Source organism: Camelus bactrianus, chromosome 1 (assembly GCF_048773025.1).
Source record: "Camelus bactrianus isolate YW-2024 breed Bactrian camel chromosome 1, ASM4877302v1, whole genome shotgun sequence".
Lineage (NCBI taxonomy): Eukaryota > Metazoa > Chordata > Mammalia > Artiodactyla > Camelidae > Camelus > Camelus bactrianus.
The window spans coordinates 70,273,026-70,288,811 of NC_133539.1; the positions used below are offsets into that span (position 1 = coordinate 70,273,026).

General features: G+C 44.3%; 1 protein-coding gene across 11 annotated transcripts in view; it reads right to left on the reverse strand.

Moving 5' to 3' along the window:
- Window positions 1–16: 16 nt before the first annotated feature.
- The window catches only part of MAP3K13 (mitogen-activated protein kinase kinase kinase 13), a 153,004-nt gene continuing 137,234 nt past the window's right edge, over window positions 17–15,786 (reverse strand). For 10 of the 11 annotated variants that reach the window (XM_045519732.2, XM_074366611.1, XM_074366610.1 and 7 more), the window contains 5 exons: window positions 15,611–15,748; window positions 11,754–12,540; window positions 9,125–9,195; window positions 6,429–6,726; window positions 17–5,602 (listed from right to left, as the gene is read on the reverse strand). In XM_045519732.2, the coding sequence (XP_045375688.2) occupies window positions 5,501–5,602; window positions 6,429–6,726; window positions 9,125–9,195; window positions 11,754–12,540; window positions 15,611–15,748 (1,396 nt within the window). In that variant the 3' untranslated portion in view covers window positions 17–5,500. Of the gene's footprint in view, window positions 5,603–6,428; window positions 6,727–9,124; window positions 9,196–11,753; window positions 12,541–15,610; window positions 15,749–15,786 lie in introns of those variants that run through there. The other variant, XM_074366613.1, reaches the window with a different exon arrangement.

A 15,786-nucleotide genomic window follows, 5' to 3' on the forward strand; every position in this document is an offset into this window, starting at 1 on the left:
ACAGGACAGAAAACAGTGAAGTACACTTTTTGTTTAATTCCATGCATTTGTTTGCTTTGATAGTCACTCTTGTTCCCATCGATGTACAATTGTTCAATACAAAGAGGGAGGCGGCATCCTCACAGGGAACAGGGGAACTCAGTGCCGGAGACCACAGAGGACACCGACAAGAGTTCATTTTGAGACTTGACTACAAAAAGAAGTTAATTTGCTCCAAATTGAAAGGAACTCAAATTACCGCAAACAAGAATCAAGTGAGTCATCCCACTTCCTGAGTCTGAGAAGTGATCACTCTGGAGGCAGTGAGCTACCCAGGTGATATGGTCAATAAGGGACATCTTGCACATTCTGGCTCTGGTTCCCTCTAGCCTGCAATCATTGGAGGACCCTGTCTGCCTGGTCACTGGGCAGCAGGCTGGGGCCAGGAGCCAGTATTCCCCTGAGTGCTGTGAAGTGGCTCTAGAGAGTAGGCCTGGGATTTGTCCAGAAGTTTCCTGACAGTGGCCTTGCCATCTGCCTGAGGTCTTGGCCCTGTGTGAGATCCTGCCAGCATGCTCTGGTCACGTGACAGTTAAAAGCCCTAACCCAACTCCTTTGGGATAACCCTGTTTCTTAGAACAGTGATTTCAGAGCTCTTCTCTTCTGCCACCTGTCCCTGAGAAGTGTTCCAGCTTCCACAAGGGTCCTCCACTTGGCAGCCTAGTTCATTCCAGTCTGAACAGGAGCTTGCAGTATTGGCTGTAACATGCAAACAGGCAGACTAATGTGATTCTTATGTGCTAGTCTGTGAGGTTGGTAACACTGGCGCTGTGAGTATAGTCAGCAATGAAGAAAAATCTTGCTGCCTGAAAAGGCACTAAATTCGTACTGACAGTCCCAGTCAAAGTCTTAAAAAAGAGAATGTCACATTGTTTTGGTACATCAATCTCACAGAGTCTAAGGAAGAAGCAAGGAACTGGGACTTAATATGTTAACTCTGTTTACAGATGGTGATGGAGGAACATGCTCACTTAACACAATGCAATGATGTAAATCAAGAGACAGCTGGAATTCAATCTGTCAGTGACTGGAGGTTATTCAATTGGAATCGTAGTCCAAAAGGGCAGTGGGTGGAGGCACGTGGCCCTTTTCCCACCATCGGTGCTGCCCCCCCGACAGCCATAGGGTGGGATCCGTAAGGAGTACACTGGTGCAATCCTGTCAGTCAGTCTCCTGTCAGGGCTAACTCAAGATCTCAAACCACCTTAGGAAATTAATTATGAGGGTAGAGCTGAGATGGCAAACAGATCTCCCCTTGCACACCAATTCCCATCAAGTGGTAACTGTTGCTCCAAGTGCTGTGTTGTGAGAGGTTCTGAGGCTGTGTCCAAGCTCAGTAGGAAAGAATACAATAATCAATAAATAACATGGGTCTTGGGTATTTAGGGTGGAAATGGTAGACAGTGTTATGTGGGGTATTTTGGTTTCCGGTTTAGTGGAAAAACAAAAAACATGGCACACTGTATTGCAGAGCAGGTGAGAATTCCTTGGATGCTATTATGTTTGTAGAATTCAGTTCCAGGAAGTTCAAGTATGAATATTTTAAGAAAAGAGGGAAAAACTGAGACACAAAGGCATGGAAAAAAAGGGTAAGTCATTTGATCAACAAAGATGCATTCACACTGAAAAAAAAGTCAATGTTTCACAGAGGCAGAAGGCATTTAAAATTGGGTTGGTACCAGGAAAACCCCCAAACCATCAACTCTATTACTGCTTAGGGTAAGAGGAAAATTTAGTACAATGAGGCCCTGAAATGGAAGTCCAGTAACTTACTAAATCCTACTAAAAATATCCTTAATTCTGAAGGATGAATTTGTTGATACTAAAGTTTTAAAATATCTGAACTTCAAGTAGGTCATGCCAGATCATCTTACAACAGAGCTAGCATCTTCACCTTTCTGGGAGGTGCTCCCCACAATCTCACAAACAGGTCTAAATTTTAGCGGAGGTAAAGTCTATTATAATTTCAAAGGGGATGCAGGCTTCTCAGTCCTGTTAAACAATTTTAAGAGGAATTGTTATTCAGAGGACATGATCTAGAAATAGATGGGAATCAGAACCAAATGCCCATCTACAACACAAGTTAAAGCTCATTAACTGGCAGTCAGTCAAAAACAGATGTGAAACGAATGTGGACATTCATCTTAAGGGGGTTAAACTTTCAATCAACAATTAAGCTGGAAATCAGTCCTGCGAGTTTCCTTAAAGCACTGTTGCAAGTTGTCAGGACTGAAGATTTAGCTCTTCAATTCCCGAGCTCTTCATTCAGCACTCCTCAGATGGCTGTGGAATTGTCCTCAAAGAAACACACATCAGTTCAAAGTTGTCCTGCTTATCTCAAGGCAGGTAGTGAAGGGCAGCCTGGGGTAGAGAAGGCATTTCTCTTTTAACCTAAAAACACTGTTCTTCTCTGAAGCCTCTAGTCACTTCTACTAAAAAATAAGTAAAATGTTCAATGTGGAACTTTATTCAACTCTTGACAATACAGTGAATGAAGATTCCACACTAACACCCTAATATGCTCATGACAGTTAAGGCAGATAGGTAGATGGCATTATCATGACAGTCAAGATGGGAATTCAAAAAACTTAATCAAAATTATGAGGTCTTGGGGTGGGTTTGCCAGGAAGACCATCACTAAAAAGTGTAAGACATGTTGCCCTTCATGTTTCTCTTTGGCCACTACAGTGGGGCAAGACTGGGACAAGGTGAAGTGTCAGTGTTTTATGTTGGACAGAAGGAGGACACAGAGTAGTAGCTTCTCCGTTCCCAGAAGTAATGACCCAGAGAGATTCACAGTATGGTGTGGTCTGAAGTCAGAGGATGAAAGATATGGCCTTTTAAGGTACTTTGCCAACTCTGTGATTCTCTGAGAGACTAGGTCCCATTCTAGAATTCCTAGAGTCTTGCCGTGGGATGACATCACAGCTAGGCATTTTTAGACATTTTCATTTTTTCAGTCTCCCAACTAGGAGAAAAAAGGTTGGTTTTGTGGGATCTAGCATGAAGGAGATTACAAACTATGCTGCAGTTCTTGAAAATATCTACCCCACGGGTCCCATGCAAAACCCTTCTAGGACTGTTCCTCTCAGGGCATTAAATAATTCTCTTGGGCTTCTAATATAGTCCCATGATTTTATTTCTTAAGAAACTTGAGAAAGTGTACAGCTTGTGAACTGTTTGTCCATCTACTCCATCATCTGTTCACTCAGGAGCTTTTTTGATCACAAGGTGTCCACTGGGCTCCAGGGCAGAACCCGCATCCTCAGATGATTGTTGTCATACACAGAAAATGAGGGAAAACAGCTAAGACCAATACCAGGGAGCTCCCAAATGGCAGTTCCATTTTCATTCCTTCATAAAAATCATAAAAATCCATAATAATTCATGGTTAGCAATAAACACAATCATTGTGCTACACCGTAAACCACACCTTCTGATCGACAGAAAATGAGAATGATAATAATTATTATAAAATAAAATAACAATGATAATAATGCCATAGCTTAAGATCTTTCATGTAGTCCAGCTACAGAATTTATACAAAATGGAATAATTTAATGAAACAATACTGCTCTCTGTATAAGTTAAACATTTTCCTTTATCCTACTTAAGAGCTATAAATTACGGACACTAAATTTTAAATCAATGACTCAACGTAAAGTGTAAACAAATGGAGGGATCAAACAAGCAAAAGGAATTGCTCTAAATTCCCTCCTCCTTTTCCTTTTTGGCCGATGCAATCAGTGACACCCAGAGGAGGGCGATGTTTCCATCTGCATTGGAAATGGATTAATACCTGTGTGTGTAAGTCCTTCCTGATGTCCAATATGAAGCAGTGTCAAAGCATCTAGCCATCCTCTCCTGGTCTTGAGCCTAGAGAGGTTTTTTGGCAGTAACTGATCTTGGAGACAGAGAAGGAACTAGGCCAACATCTTTTTATATAAAATTCTAGATAAAAATTTCCTTAAAGCTGAGATACATGAAGTACCTTGGGATGCTTCTCAGAGCCCATGACCCTGGAGACAGGAAGGACCTCATGCCTTGGACAATGTAAAACCTTTACAATCACTGCTCAGCATCAGTTGTTCTTTCTAGGAATTTCCAAATCCAATTATTCAAAGCTGCATTGATCCAAATACATTTGACAAGTAGCACTGAACAAAAATGCTGTCATGGTGGAGGAGGGGTTGCCTTTTGTAAGTTACTTATTTTGCCTTTATTCTGATAGTGGTAGCCAGTCACTAAAGCTTCTGGGACAGAATGAATTAACAAATAAAAACATAGGGCTGGTTTGGGATTGGACATTGGGACAGACTCACACCCATCCAAGCTGCCTTCGAAGACTGTTCCATCTAAATCATATAAAACTCTAGTAGACAAGTAACCTGGTTCCAGGGAGAGGTGACTCCATCTTCTCCATGTAGATGAACTGAGACATTCTGAGAACGTCCTTTGACAGATTCCACATTTGCTTTTCTAACACTGTTGGACATTCTTTTTTTCTTTTCTTTCCTCCTCAGGCTCTCCCCCCTCCCCTTTTTTTCCCTAAAAGAAGTGGTCAACAGGTGGAAAGGAAATAGGCTATAAGAAAATGGCACTTGAAAAATCAACACATTGGCCAAGGTAATGCATTTGCTAAGGTAATGACTGACAGCATTAAAAAGGGAAATATTCATCAAGGACAAGGTTGGACGCTATTTGTAAGCCTCACTACCAAATGCTGCTTAAAATTTTAAAAATGAGATCAGCTTCCACATATACAGTTTTCTGTTTCCTCCTAGAGGAAGCATATACCCTCAAAGACCCTTGGGTGCAAGTATCTGGACTCCAGACTTTTTTAGGTCATTTCCAACACCCATCTGGACAAGTTGGTTGAACGTGGTCTGTTCACAAGTTACCTGGAATTGCTTTTCTTTTGCTGTTCTTTGTTTTCTAAAATGCTCAGTATGTCTTGCTCTGTGTCTCTTCAGTTACTTATGGCGAAAAGAACTGGTCCCTGTTCAAGTAGCGATAATACCTCCTGGCCCCACAAATCCCCAAGGATGTTGCTCCTAAATTCCACTTTTATTTCCTCCTTTCTCTCTCTCTCAGTCTCTCTCTTTTTTTGCAAGAAATTATTGTCTTTCTCTCTATCATATATAGTTCACTCTTTACAGTACAAAGTGTTAAAATGTCAAACAAAAATAAATATCAATGTTACAGTAGCTAGAATATTCAATAAAGTAGATCCCTGCCATTCTTGATTGAAATGTTCAGTGAGACTTAACTTCATTTGGATATTTTTTTCCAGAGATTTGCGAAGTCTCATGTTCCTGTTATTGCAGCTTATTTCTAGGGGTAAGAAAGATGGGGCAGCTCTCCTCCCAGACAAAAAAGCAGGGAGTGGGCAGAGTCAGAGGGTGGGATGGATTTGAGATGCCAGTATAGTTATGAGATCTTCAGGATGGGTATCCTTTCATTACCAGGTTGCAGAGCTGTAGTGTTTATTGGTCCTAACTGTGGCATCAGAACACTCCCCGTCTGAAGAGTCACAGTCCGATTCTTCAAATTGCATAGGATTCTGCAAAGTCAAGACAACATAAAACCTTGATTCCTTTCTGCAATCACTCAGTAAACGTATATTGAAAACCTCCCATGTGACAGGCACTGTGCTGGGTTGCTGGCTAAGGGGGCTACAAAGATAAGTGAACCCAGGCCCTGTCCTTGTGAGCTTATGGAGAAAGAAGACATAGGAAGCTGATGATAATGACGCTGCTGATGACAATGATAACAGTGCCCCCACAGCCCCACTTAGATACTGTTTGCTACATTCCAGGCACTGCTGTAAGGGCTTCACGGCTATTAATCCACTGAATCCTCACAACAACCCTGTAAGACAGATGCGGTTATCATACCCATTTTACAGAGTGGGGAGCTGACCTACAGAGAGGTTAAGTGGCTTGCCCAATGGCACACAGTGAGTTAGTAGAAAGGCTGAGATTCGCACCAGGCAGTTGGGTTCTAGTGTACACAGTTCCAGCCACCAAACTAGCCTGCCTCTCAGAAGGCAGTACCATATGTGAACTAAGTGTTCATAAAGAGCTATGATAGCATCGCCCAGGGGCTGGTGGGGACGTGGAGATGGGAGGCCCTTATCCTTCACCAGGTTGGGAGATGGGGTCAGGAGGAAGTGATGCTTGAGTTAGATCTTGGAATAAAGGGCAATTCCGTGTTTGTGCTTGTTTGCCCCCATTTCAGGGAGCTCTGTCATCTCCGAATTTCTACTTATTTCATGGGGGCAGTTGTTTTATGTTATACTAAATGATGACTGTAAAGGCCCTAGGGACCTGAACCCAAAGAGCAACGGGCAGGGAACAGTGATGAGGAGAAGGGAGGAGCAGCCCCACCTCATAGCCACGATCCTCCACGCACAGCTTGCCCAAAGACATCTGCGTCTTCACACGGCGCACCGCACACTCCTTGTCAGAGAGCCCGTCCGAATGCGAGGATATCTCAATGGGGATCTCTGGCGTCTGGGACAGGAGGTCATCTAGCTTCTCTGCCAGGCGGTCTTCAAGTTTATCTGCTAACTCATCAGGACTGTTTGAGTGGTCACTGGTATTTCCCTCCTCGCCATCAGACACAGAGAAATTCTCAGAGCTAAAGGTTGAATATGACTGGCAGCTGCTGATGCAGCGATGGGGCCTGGAATGACAAAGAACCAGAGGCACTTAGTCACCACCGGCTACTTTCCTTTCCTTGTCTGTCATTCACAGCCTCGGCGGGAGGGGATCTAGTTTTCTCTCTGCCCCTAGGGAGAATCAAATCCAGAAAGGTAGAAGCTATTTAACTAGAAAGCAACAGGGAGGGAAATCTGAACTTCCCTTTCATTTGGTTTATATGTTTACGTGGTTCCACTCTACACTCCAAAGCTGATGGCTACCGCTGGTCTTTGAGAAAATGGGCTGGTCTAACGAGGCTGTGCACACCTGTGTGTGCCATGGCAAGGTTCACATTGAAATTATCCTTCTTATTCATAGAGAACCAACCACCTAGATTCTCAGAGGTGAAAGAGCCTTTGGAAATTCTCTGGTCTGACTCGTCTCCCAGAGCAGAAAACTGGAGGCAGAGAAGGGAAGTGACTTGTTCAAGACCACACTCTCAGACACTGCGGAGCTGCGGGTTGGGTCGGGTCTCCTCATGCTCCCTCAGTGTCATTCTCCGTCCTCCCCCCTCCCCCAACGGGGCATGGTGGCTGCATTTCCCCTGAGCACAGCAGCCCTGGAAGGCCAGTGCCTTCACCACCCCTATTGCCCGGCCCCAAGAGAAATGAGCTCGGAGGGAGCATTCACTCTGCAGCTGTGGGCCCTGCCCAGGGTGGCTCATTCTAGTTAACAACGGGGTTTAGCTCAGAAGAGGCACAGTGGGTCAGGAATGAGGGATTTGTGAAAGTTCTTCATTTCTTTCCCCTTGTTTACAAGTAGCCTAGTCAATAAGAATGCTGTTAGCTTACACTGGTTTAAAAAACAAAATAAATGATAAAAAGGAAGATCGCCTTTCCCCTCTGTCATCATCGGGTCTTTCTATATTTCTTAGTACAAAACGATTTTGATGGCATATGACCTGCAGCTGGCTGAGGACCAGGCCAGGTAATGGCCTGTGGTTATGGGGGTCAAGAACACAAGAAAAGAGGCTGGATGGAGGAAGCCCACGTGGGAAAGGGAAGTTAACGTAGGACTCACACGACTTCTCAAGGCTGGTAATCCATCAGGGAGACAGGGAGAAAAATGTTATAATATAAAAAGCAAAACCATGAGGTAAAAACACAAAATTTGCATCATAACAAGAAAGAAAGGCGGGAAGCCATTGGGTAGGCTGAGTTAATGGTGTGTCATAGGAACAAAAGCTGGCAGTAACGTGATTGCGATGCCTGTTGAATGAGTTCAGAGGATGAAAAGACATTTCATTCGTGTTCAATCGCATTGCATAGGAGAAAACACAGCGTCCAAGGAAACAAATCAGCAAAGGCAATGTGGCAGCTATGGCTCAGGGGATGAGAGCAGATTTCAATTCTGTACACAGCATAGGGACTCAGAATGCAATTTACCAGAGTACTAGGAGTCCCTTGGTTTCAGGGAATTCCTGTTTCCGGGCGGGCTGCAAAGCTTCGTGGAGGATTCCTGGAGTCTTACTTTCCATGAAGGGAATGCCTTTTAGCAGAAAAGGCCTCCTGGGAGGAGAACTACCTTCTGTACTTCTACAGAAGGACAGCTCTTAGTTCTCCAAGTAGGGGAATGCAGTCCTTCTTTAGTCCTGCAAGCAAAATTATTATTGCTGGCTATGCAGGAAGCTATTTTTAAGGCTGGGTTGAAGGAGGATTCAACTCATCTAATTATATTTAACTGGAGGCATAAAACCCAAGGCATACAGAGTGCTATGAACTGAATTATGTCCTCCTCAAATTCATATGTTGAAGCCCTACCCACAATGCGCCTGAATCTGGAGACAGAGTCTGTAGGAAGTAATAAAGATTAAATGAGGTCATAAGGGTGGGGCCTAATCCATAAGACCCTGGCCTTATAAGAAGAGGAAGATCTCTCTTTCTCCCTCACTGTGTGAGGACACAGCAAGAAGGCTGCTATTTGCTAGCCAGGAAGAGAATTCTCACCAGGAACCTTGGACTTTGACTTCCCAGCCTCCAGAACTGGGAGAAATAAATTTCCATTGTTTAAGCCACCCTGTCTGTGTTTTGTTACGGCAACCTGAGCAGACTAATACAGGGAGGTATGCTAGAAACCAGTAAAATTACTCATAAAACAGCGTGGCCATCTCATAAACTGCCCACTAAATTCTCAATTATAACTTTGAGTCCATATTTATTTTCCTCACCTTGAAGTTCCTATCTAGTGAATTCAGATAAATCAGGATCTGCTGTGCATAGCCAGCTGCCAAAATGGGCAGTGGGAAACCATGAACACAGTAGGTTCAAATTTCCCTATAGGACGGTTGTTAGAAAGTGGCCTGTGTCAGGACCGGAGGTGTGGCAAACTCAGGATTTTCCCTGATCACACTGAAAGCAATCATATGTGTTCATTGGTTTTACCTCTGTCTTCGTGGAAATTCAACTTCACTATCTACTTCCCCTTCTTCCTCTTCAGAGGAGTCATCTCCACTCTGAGAACAAGGAGAAAGAGTCTTATTTCTCTCTCTCTCTCTCTCTCTCTCTCTCTCTCACACACACACACACACACACACACACACACAGTCCCTGTAAAAGACTTAATTATCATCAGAGGCACTGAGTGTCATCTTTAAACATATATGTCTTCATTCATTGATTTAGTAACTTTTCCTGGGCGTCTATGATGAGAGGCGTATACTAGATGCTGCAGAAAATACAGAACTGGGCAAGATGTTACCTTTGCCCTCAGAGAGGTAAATGTGAGTGTCCAAGGTGAGTGATGAAGAAGGGAAATTGGAGAGGAGGTCTTGGATTTTGGGGTGGCCTCTTGTAATTATGGTCACTGGTGGTTTGAGGCTCTGACTTAGAGACTTCAACAAGAAATGATCTTTCAGTTCTTCAAAGTCCAACAACTTTCTTTTCCCCTTTTATGTACCAATCACCTTTTCACTAATATTGCAGATATTATGTTTATATCATCTGTACTACTAAGACCTACATTATTTGGGGTCGGACCACGTCTTGTCATATTGTATTCCTCCTCCACCACTAACACAACACGGCAAACAAAATAGATGCTCAGCACATAACTGAGTCAGCACGTGGGCACGGATAAGAGAGCTCTGGTTGGGACATCTGAGGCCTGTGATTGCTGGGGCTCTGTGGCTGATCTGGAAGGGTGGGTACGTCCTGTCTAAGAACAAGATCTTCCCTGTGAGGGAAGATTCCATCTCCCTTCAAGGGCATAGGAACAGCCACACTTAAGATCAACTGTCCTTAATCACAGTGTCACGATGTGCTGGATTACTACAATCCCTTGTGAGGTGGGTAAATGGGTCCAAAGAATTATACCAAAAATTGAGGATAAGTTACTTTTAAAGTCAGTTCTAATAATCCATCACCCTTACCCATTTGTATTCTGATATGCTTTTTTGAGTAGGAAAGCCCAGGATGGAGTTCTGACTGTGGAGATAGACGTCCCTCTAGAGTCCCCGTGGGAGTTTATCTGGGTAGAGAGAAGTTGAGCTGCTCTATGGGAATGTGGTTCTAGTGAGGCCAGATGGAGAAGGGGTGTGTTCCCGGGCCTGCAGACCCGCAGAGGCATCAAAATGGCATCTGGATGGTTCAAGGACACATGCTACTTGGGAAGGGGCCGTGAAGTGGGTGAGCACTAAAGAGTGCAGGGTTTCTTCCTAGCGTGATTAAAATATTCTCAAATTAGTTGTGGTGATGGTTGCAGAACTCTGAGTAAAAAGAACTGAGCCATACAGTTTAAGCACTGTATAGTATGTGAATTATATCTCAATAAAGTTGTCCCCCTCACCCCAAAAAAACATGTTACAGGTTCTAGGGGCAGAGGAGCAGAAAACGGATTAGCCCAAATCCACTGCACTATCTGAAACACGATTTATCTCTGGGAATGCACAGTCAGGAGCACACTATATGTGGAGGAAGAAATACAGTTCTGAGACAGTGGCCCTTAGCTTCAACTTCTTTTCTAGTAATTGTCTAGCTGACCAAAACATACTCATTTACATTTTAGACACTTTCATTCCTTCAGCTGAATTCCTGATGGATGATGATGATGATGTGAAACAATAGTTAGAATTGAGTGGGTGTTTTCTGTGCTAAATACCTTTCATCCATACTGTTACTTTTAACACATTAGCAAGATGAGCTCACATTTTTGGAAGGTTGCTATGTGCCAGGCCCTCTTCTAAATGCTTGATATGTACTAACTCATTTAATCTTCATATTCATCAATGAGGCAGGGTCCACTATTGTTTCCATTTTATAGATAAGGAACAGGTGTTCAAAAAGGTACTAAGTGGAAGAGCCTGGCTTTGACCTGACTCCCAAGCTTGTGCTCTTAACCGCACAAGGTAGGAGAGGTGGAGAGCCAGCCAGCTAATAAACCACAGGCAGCCAGTGGGCGAGGAGGAGAGGATCAGGTTTCAGTGACTGAGAACTGGCGGGGCCATGATGGTTATTAATTAAGGCGATGTTTTCCCAAAATACATTGTGAAGAAAGCTAGTTCCATGGGGGATTAATAGATGCTACTTTTAAAAGGCAGTAAAGGTCAAATAGGTGGAAGAAATGCTGGATTAAACAAAGCTACTGCATGATTTCTCAAAGCCTAGGGTTTATTAATGTGTGTTTAGGAGCCTCGAAGTGGGGACAGAGAATACTGTTTCCCAAACTCGTTTCATAATGGGACCCTTCCCTCTTGCATCCCTTAGGACTAGGCGAGGTAGTGGTTTCCAAACTATTTTGATTACATCTCCCTAAGATCTGGGTATTTTTCTATTTATAAATTATGTTCATTTGCAGCAGCCCCGAGTCAGTAGTTCCCAAAGTATATTCCTTAGTCCATCACTTAAGCAGTGTGGAAAGTATTAAAAGTAAAAGAAACCGCTACTTGTGCTTTTGGTATCTCATCCTTTTACAGAATGTATACTTTCTATGTACATTTTACAATGCACATGACATGACAGGCTCTGACATCCCTGGAAGGCAGTGAGCCACACTGCCGTTGTCACTACGCCTTACCTTCTGAAGGGGCCTTGTTTTTCGAGGTAGCACTGCGGAGGCGATGTGATGAGGGGTGCCAAGGGATGACGCAGACCTACAGCCGCTGAACCCGTTTTCTTCCGTTTTCTCAGAACCTTGGGCATTTTCCGAGAGGGGATTGTGTGCTGGTGACTTGAAGAGGTCGGGGCTCCTCCCCACCGGCTCAGCCGAGGGGAAGTCTAGGGACCCGCGCTGTGCTGGCCTGCACTGGAGGCAGGGGTCATAAGGGTCAGCCTGATAGCAGTCCCGGTGGCCAGCCTGGCCCCTGTCAGGCTCAGAACTCCTCCAGCAATCTGCTGCCATGGCTGTGGAGATGAGGTCAGGGCTAGAGCCAGGCATCTGTCTTTGAGCATGGTTGCTGAGTGGGCTCCTCAGGGCCGCCGCCGGGCCAAAATACCTCAGGTTGTTGGCGCAGGTTGCAATGTCCTGGCCGTGCATACTGAGTCTCGGGTGGTGAGTCTGGGACGCGGCAGGAGGGGGTTGCTGGTATTGCTGCGGCAGAGGATCATGGTGATGGGGAGAGGGGTACTGGGGCTGAGCCTGGTGTAGGTAAGTGGGGTGGGGTGAATTTTCCTGGGCTGGCTGGTTTTTCAAGATTGCCGCAAAGTCACTATGGCTGCCTCGGCTATTCCCTCGGCGGTGGCGGGGTTTGCTCCGATACCGGCTCTTGCTGCTGGAAGTGGACATTTTGGGACTTCCAGACAAAGGGGATGCGGTGGGAGCCACTTCTGTACTGGGGATACCTTCCGATCTCAACAGATCTGGCCTGGAAGAAAAGAACAAGGTTGGTTTTAAACATGTGAGAACACATTCAAGTTTGGGGAAATAAGTCCCAGGCCTTAAAATACACATACTCTTTGAGTCAGTAGTTACAGACACAGGGATTTATCCAACGGAACTAATGGATGTGCACAAAGACGTATGTTGGAAGACGTTATGTTACAGCATTGTTTAAAATAGCACAAAGTTAGAAACAACCTAAATGTCCACTTACAGAGGATTCCCTTTACTCCTTCTCAATTTTCCTCTGTGCCTCACTAGCTGAGGTACTCAATCCCCTTTAAATTCTAACTCTACCCCACAGGCTTCTTGACTTCTTCCTCCTAGTGTCAGCTCTCAGCTTGGTGCCAGTTTGCCAAGGCATAGGCATGGGTGTTTGCCCACAATCAGAATCTGTCTGATGATGGATCTAGAGAGATCCTACAAGGGATCACAAAGGACAGAGATCTGGGACCAGAGAAGGAAATCTCAATTAATTAGGCAAGAGGCTAAGTTCAGGGAGTTTGGTCTAGACGTGGACTCCTTAAGGGCTGGGACTAAGTCATACCCACCTCTGCATGTGGAGGACACTAGCAAGGCCCCTTGCTCATCAGGTACTCAATAAACGTTTAAGGAAAGGGCAGAAGTGGGTGGGGACAGAGGAGGGAGAAATAGAGAGTCCAGGAGGCTTTGCAGAGCCAGCAAGAGAAGGGCTCGTGAGCAGTGACCTTGGCATTCTACTGTCTTCCTAAAGGGAGGAGGGCCTCTCCCAGCCCGCTGGGCTACTCATGTGGATCACGTGGATCAAGAGGAAACCAGAGCCTGCAGGCAAACCTCACACATACCGACTCCAAGGCATACAGGCAACCAATAAATGGTTTCTGAACTGATGAACCGATTCAGGGGGAGGTGCTCAGATACCAGGTTGTATCACTACCTCCTTCCCACCAGAGAGCAGCCCCACCTTCTTTGGGACCAATCACACACAAATCAGTTGGAGATTTCAGAGCTAGAGGGCCTAAACTCTTTTTTTTAATTATTAAACAACAGAATCCTTTACTCAAGTGAAATATCATGAGAAACCCAGTATATAAAACAGATATAGTAAGAAAACAGGTTGGTGGCTGCCAGTGGTGAGGGGTGGGAGTAGGAGGTTGGCGAAATGGATGAAGAGGGTCAAAAGGTACAAACTTCCAGCTATGAATATAATGTACAGTCTGGTAAGTATAGTTACTAACACTGTATTGTATATTTGAAAGTTGCTAAGAGAGTAAATCTTAAAATTTCTCATCACAAGAAAAAAATGTGTAACTATGTGTGGTGACAGATGTTAATCAGACTTACTGTGGTGATCATTTTGTAATATATACATGTGTTGAAACATTACATTGAGGTTAGTTGGCTTACATCCATCACAAAGCTAGTTAATGGCAGAACTCACAACTTGAACCCAAGTCTTTGGACACCAAGGGTTAGTTCTCTCATTCCAAGCTTCCTCATGTTATGAGGTACTCAGGCTGTCTTACTGGACTATACTCACTGTGATGGGCTTAGTGGATCCATAATTGAATCCGGCTCTCTTCTTTTCAGTCCCTGACTAAACGCACACTGAAACCCAGGCTAAAGGACAGTGGATGGTTTCTCCTCCCTGATCGCCTCGGAGGTCACTGGCCTTCTGACTTGACAGTCACTGGACTGTCCAAATAATCTGAAACATAAATCCTCCCAGGGGCAATCAACTGAAAGCACAGCTCTTGGCAGCTCTAGTACCCACTCCAGGTCACCTTCCTGGACACGTCGAGCTTGTCGGCTAAGCATCCACTGCTGCTGTCAAACTCTTTCAAACACATTTCTCACAAAGGAAAAGTGAACACAAGCTCATATGTTGAAAAATTAAACAGTACTATTCTCTCTCCCAGTGCTCCTAGTTTTAACTGCTGGCAGAAAGCAGGGAGGAGCCAGCAGATGAAACCTGTGCCTAATTAGTCCACCAAAAGAAGAGAGGTGCTGGGATTCTTGGGGTTTTGTCAGGTGCCATCTGAAAACAATTTCTCAGAGCTTGGCAAGAGGATGGTCGGGCACGGCAAGTAAAGGCAACACTGGAATTAATCCATGTAGTTACTCCTCTGTGGTTGAGGTTTATATTAGTCCTGCACTGGGGGAACAGTCACCGTTCTGAAAGCTTTAAAACACATTTCTCATTACCTTTATTCTTACAGCATTTAGCTCAAGTCTCACTGACAGGTCTACACCTCAGGTTAAGGAACATTTCTTTCTTTTACATTAATTTAGGATAGAGTCAACTCTTCATTATTTGGGAGGAATGAGGCTCTAGCAGATCTTGGTAATAAAAACTGGCTGGAACAGCATTTTAAAATTAAACTAATGTAAGAAAAATGTGCTATAATTAGGGGAAAGGGAATCTTTAAAATAAATTTAAAAACATTTTTTGAGCAACTGTGATTTACTAGGTGATTTCACATGTTGTCTTATTTAAACTTCACAGAAGTCCCACATGGGAGTGGGATGAGGGAACTATATCATTAAATATCAGTGATTATCAAAGTGTCTGCTTTCGTTTTTGGTGGTGAATTTACAGGCACTTGTTACATTATTAAAAAGAACCAACTAACCGAATAAATGAAAGTGGGCCATGCATGGACCAGTGTTGCACAAATCAAGAATTATGGTGTACTCAGTTCTGTGCGTGAGGGGTCAGAAAACGAAAAAGAAATGTCAGGTGCTGTATACCATTTTACCCATTGGGTTGAAAGAGGTCAAGTGACATGGCCCAAATCACAGCTTCTAACAGACAGAGTCAGGATTTGAATCCAGGTCTGTCTGGCCCCTAGTTTATTTCTCTTTTCACTATTCCATGCTAAGAGAATAAATATCAATGCCTCAGAGAGTAAAAACTAGATTCTGGAGTCCATGACACACTCTTTCCCATCTTTCTACTCTACATCTAGAGGCAAGTGTGCTGATGATGCGGTACAGCATGGCCACATTCATCACCTGATAATGTATTTTAGGGGCTATTTTCCCACTTGTCCGATCAGGTCAGTACAGGTGCTCACCGTTTGGCCTGCATCCCAGGTCTGTGAGGCACGCCTTTCCTCTTCATGAGCTTCTCCATGGTGTTGGGGTGGATTATTGGACGGACGGGATGTCGTTTGTAGGTCCCAGGATACTTCTTCTCCACTGCTTGTTCACGCCTGAAGAATGAAAGAAAAAGCCAGGTCTCCGTCAAGGC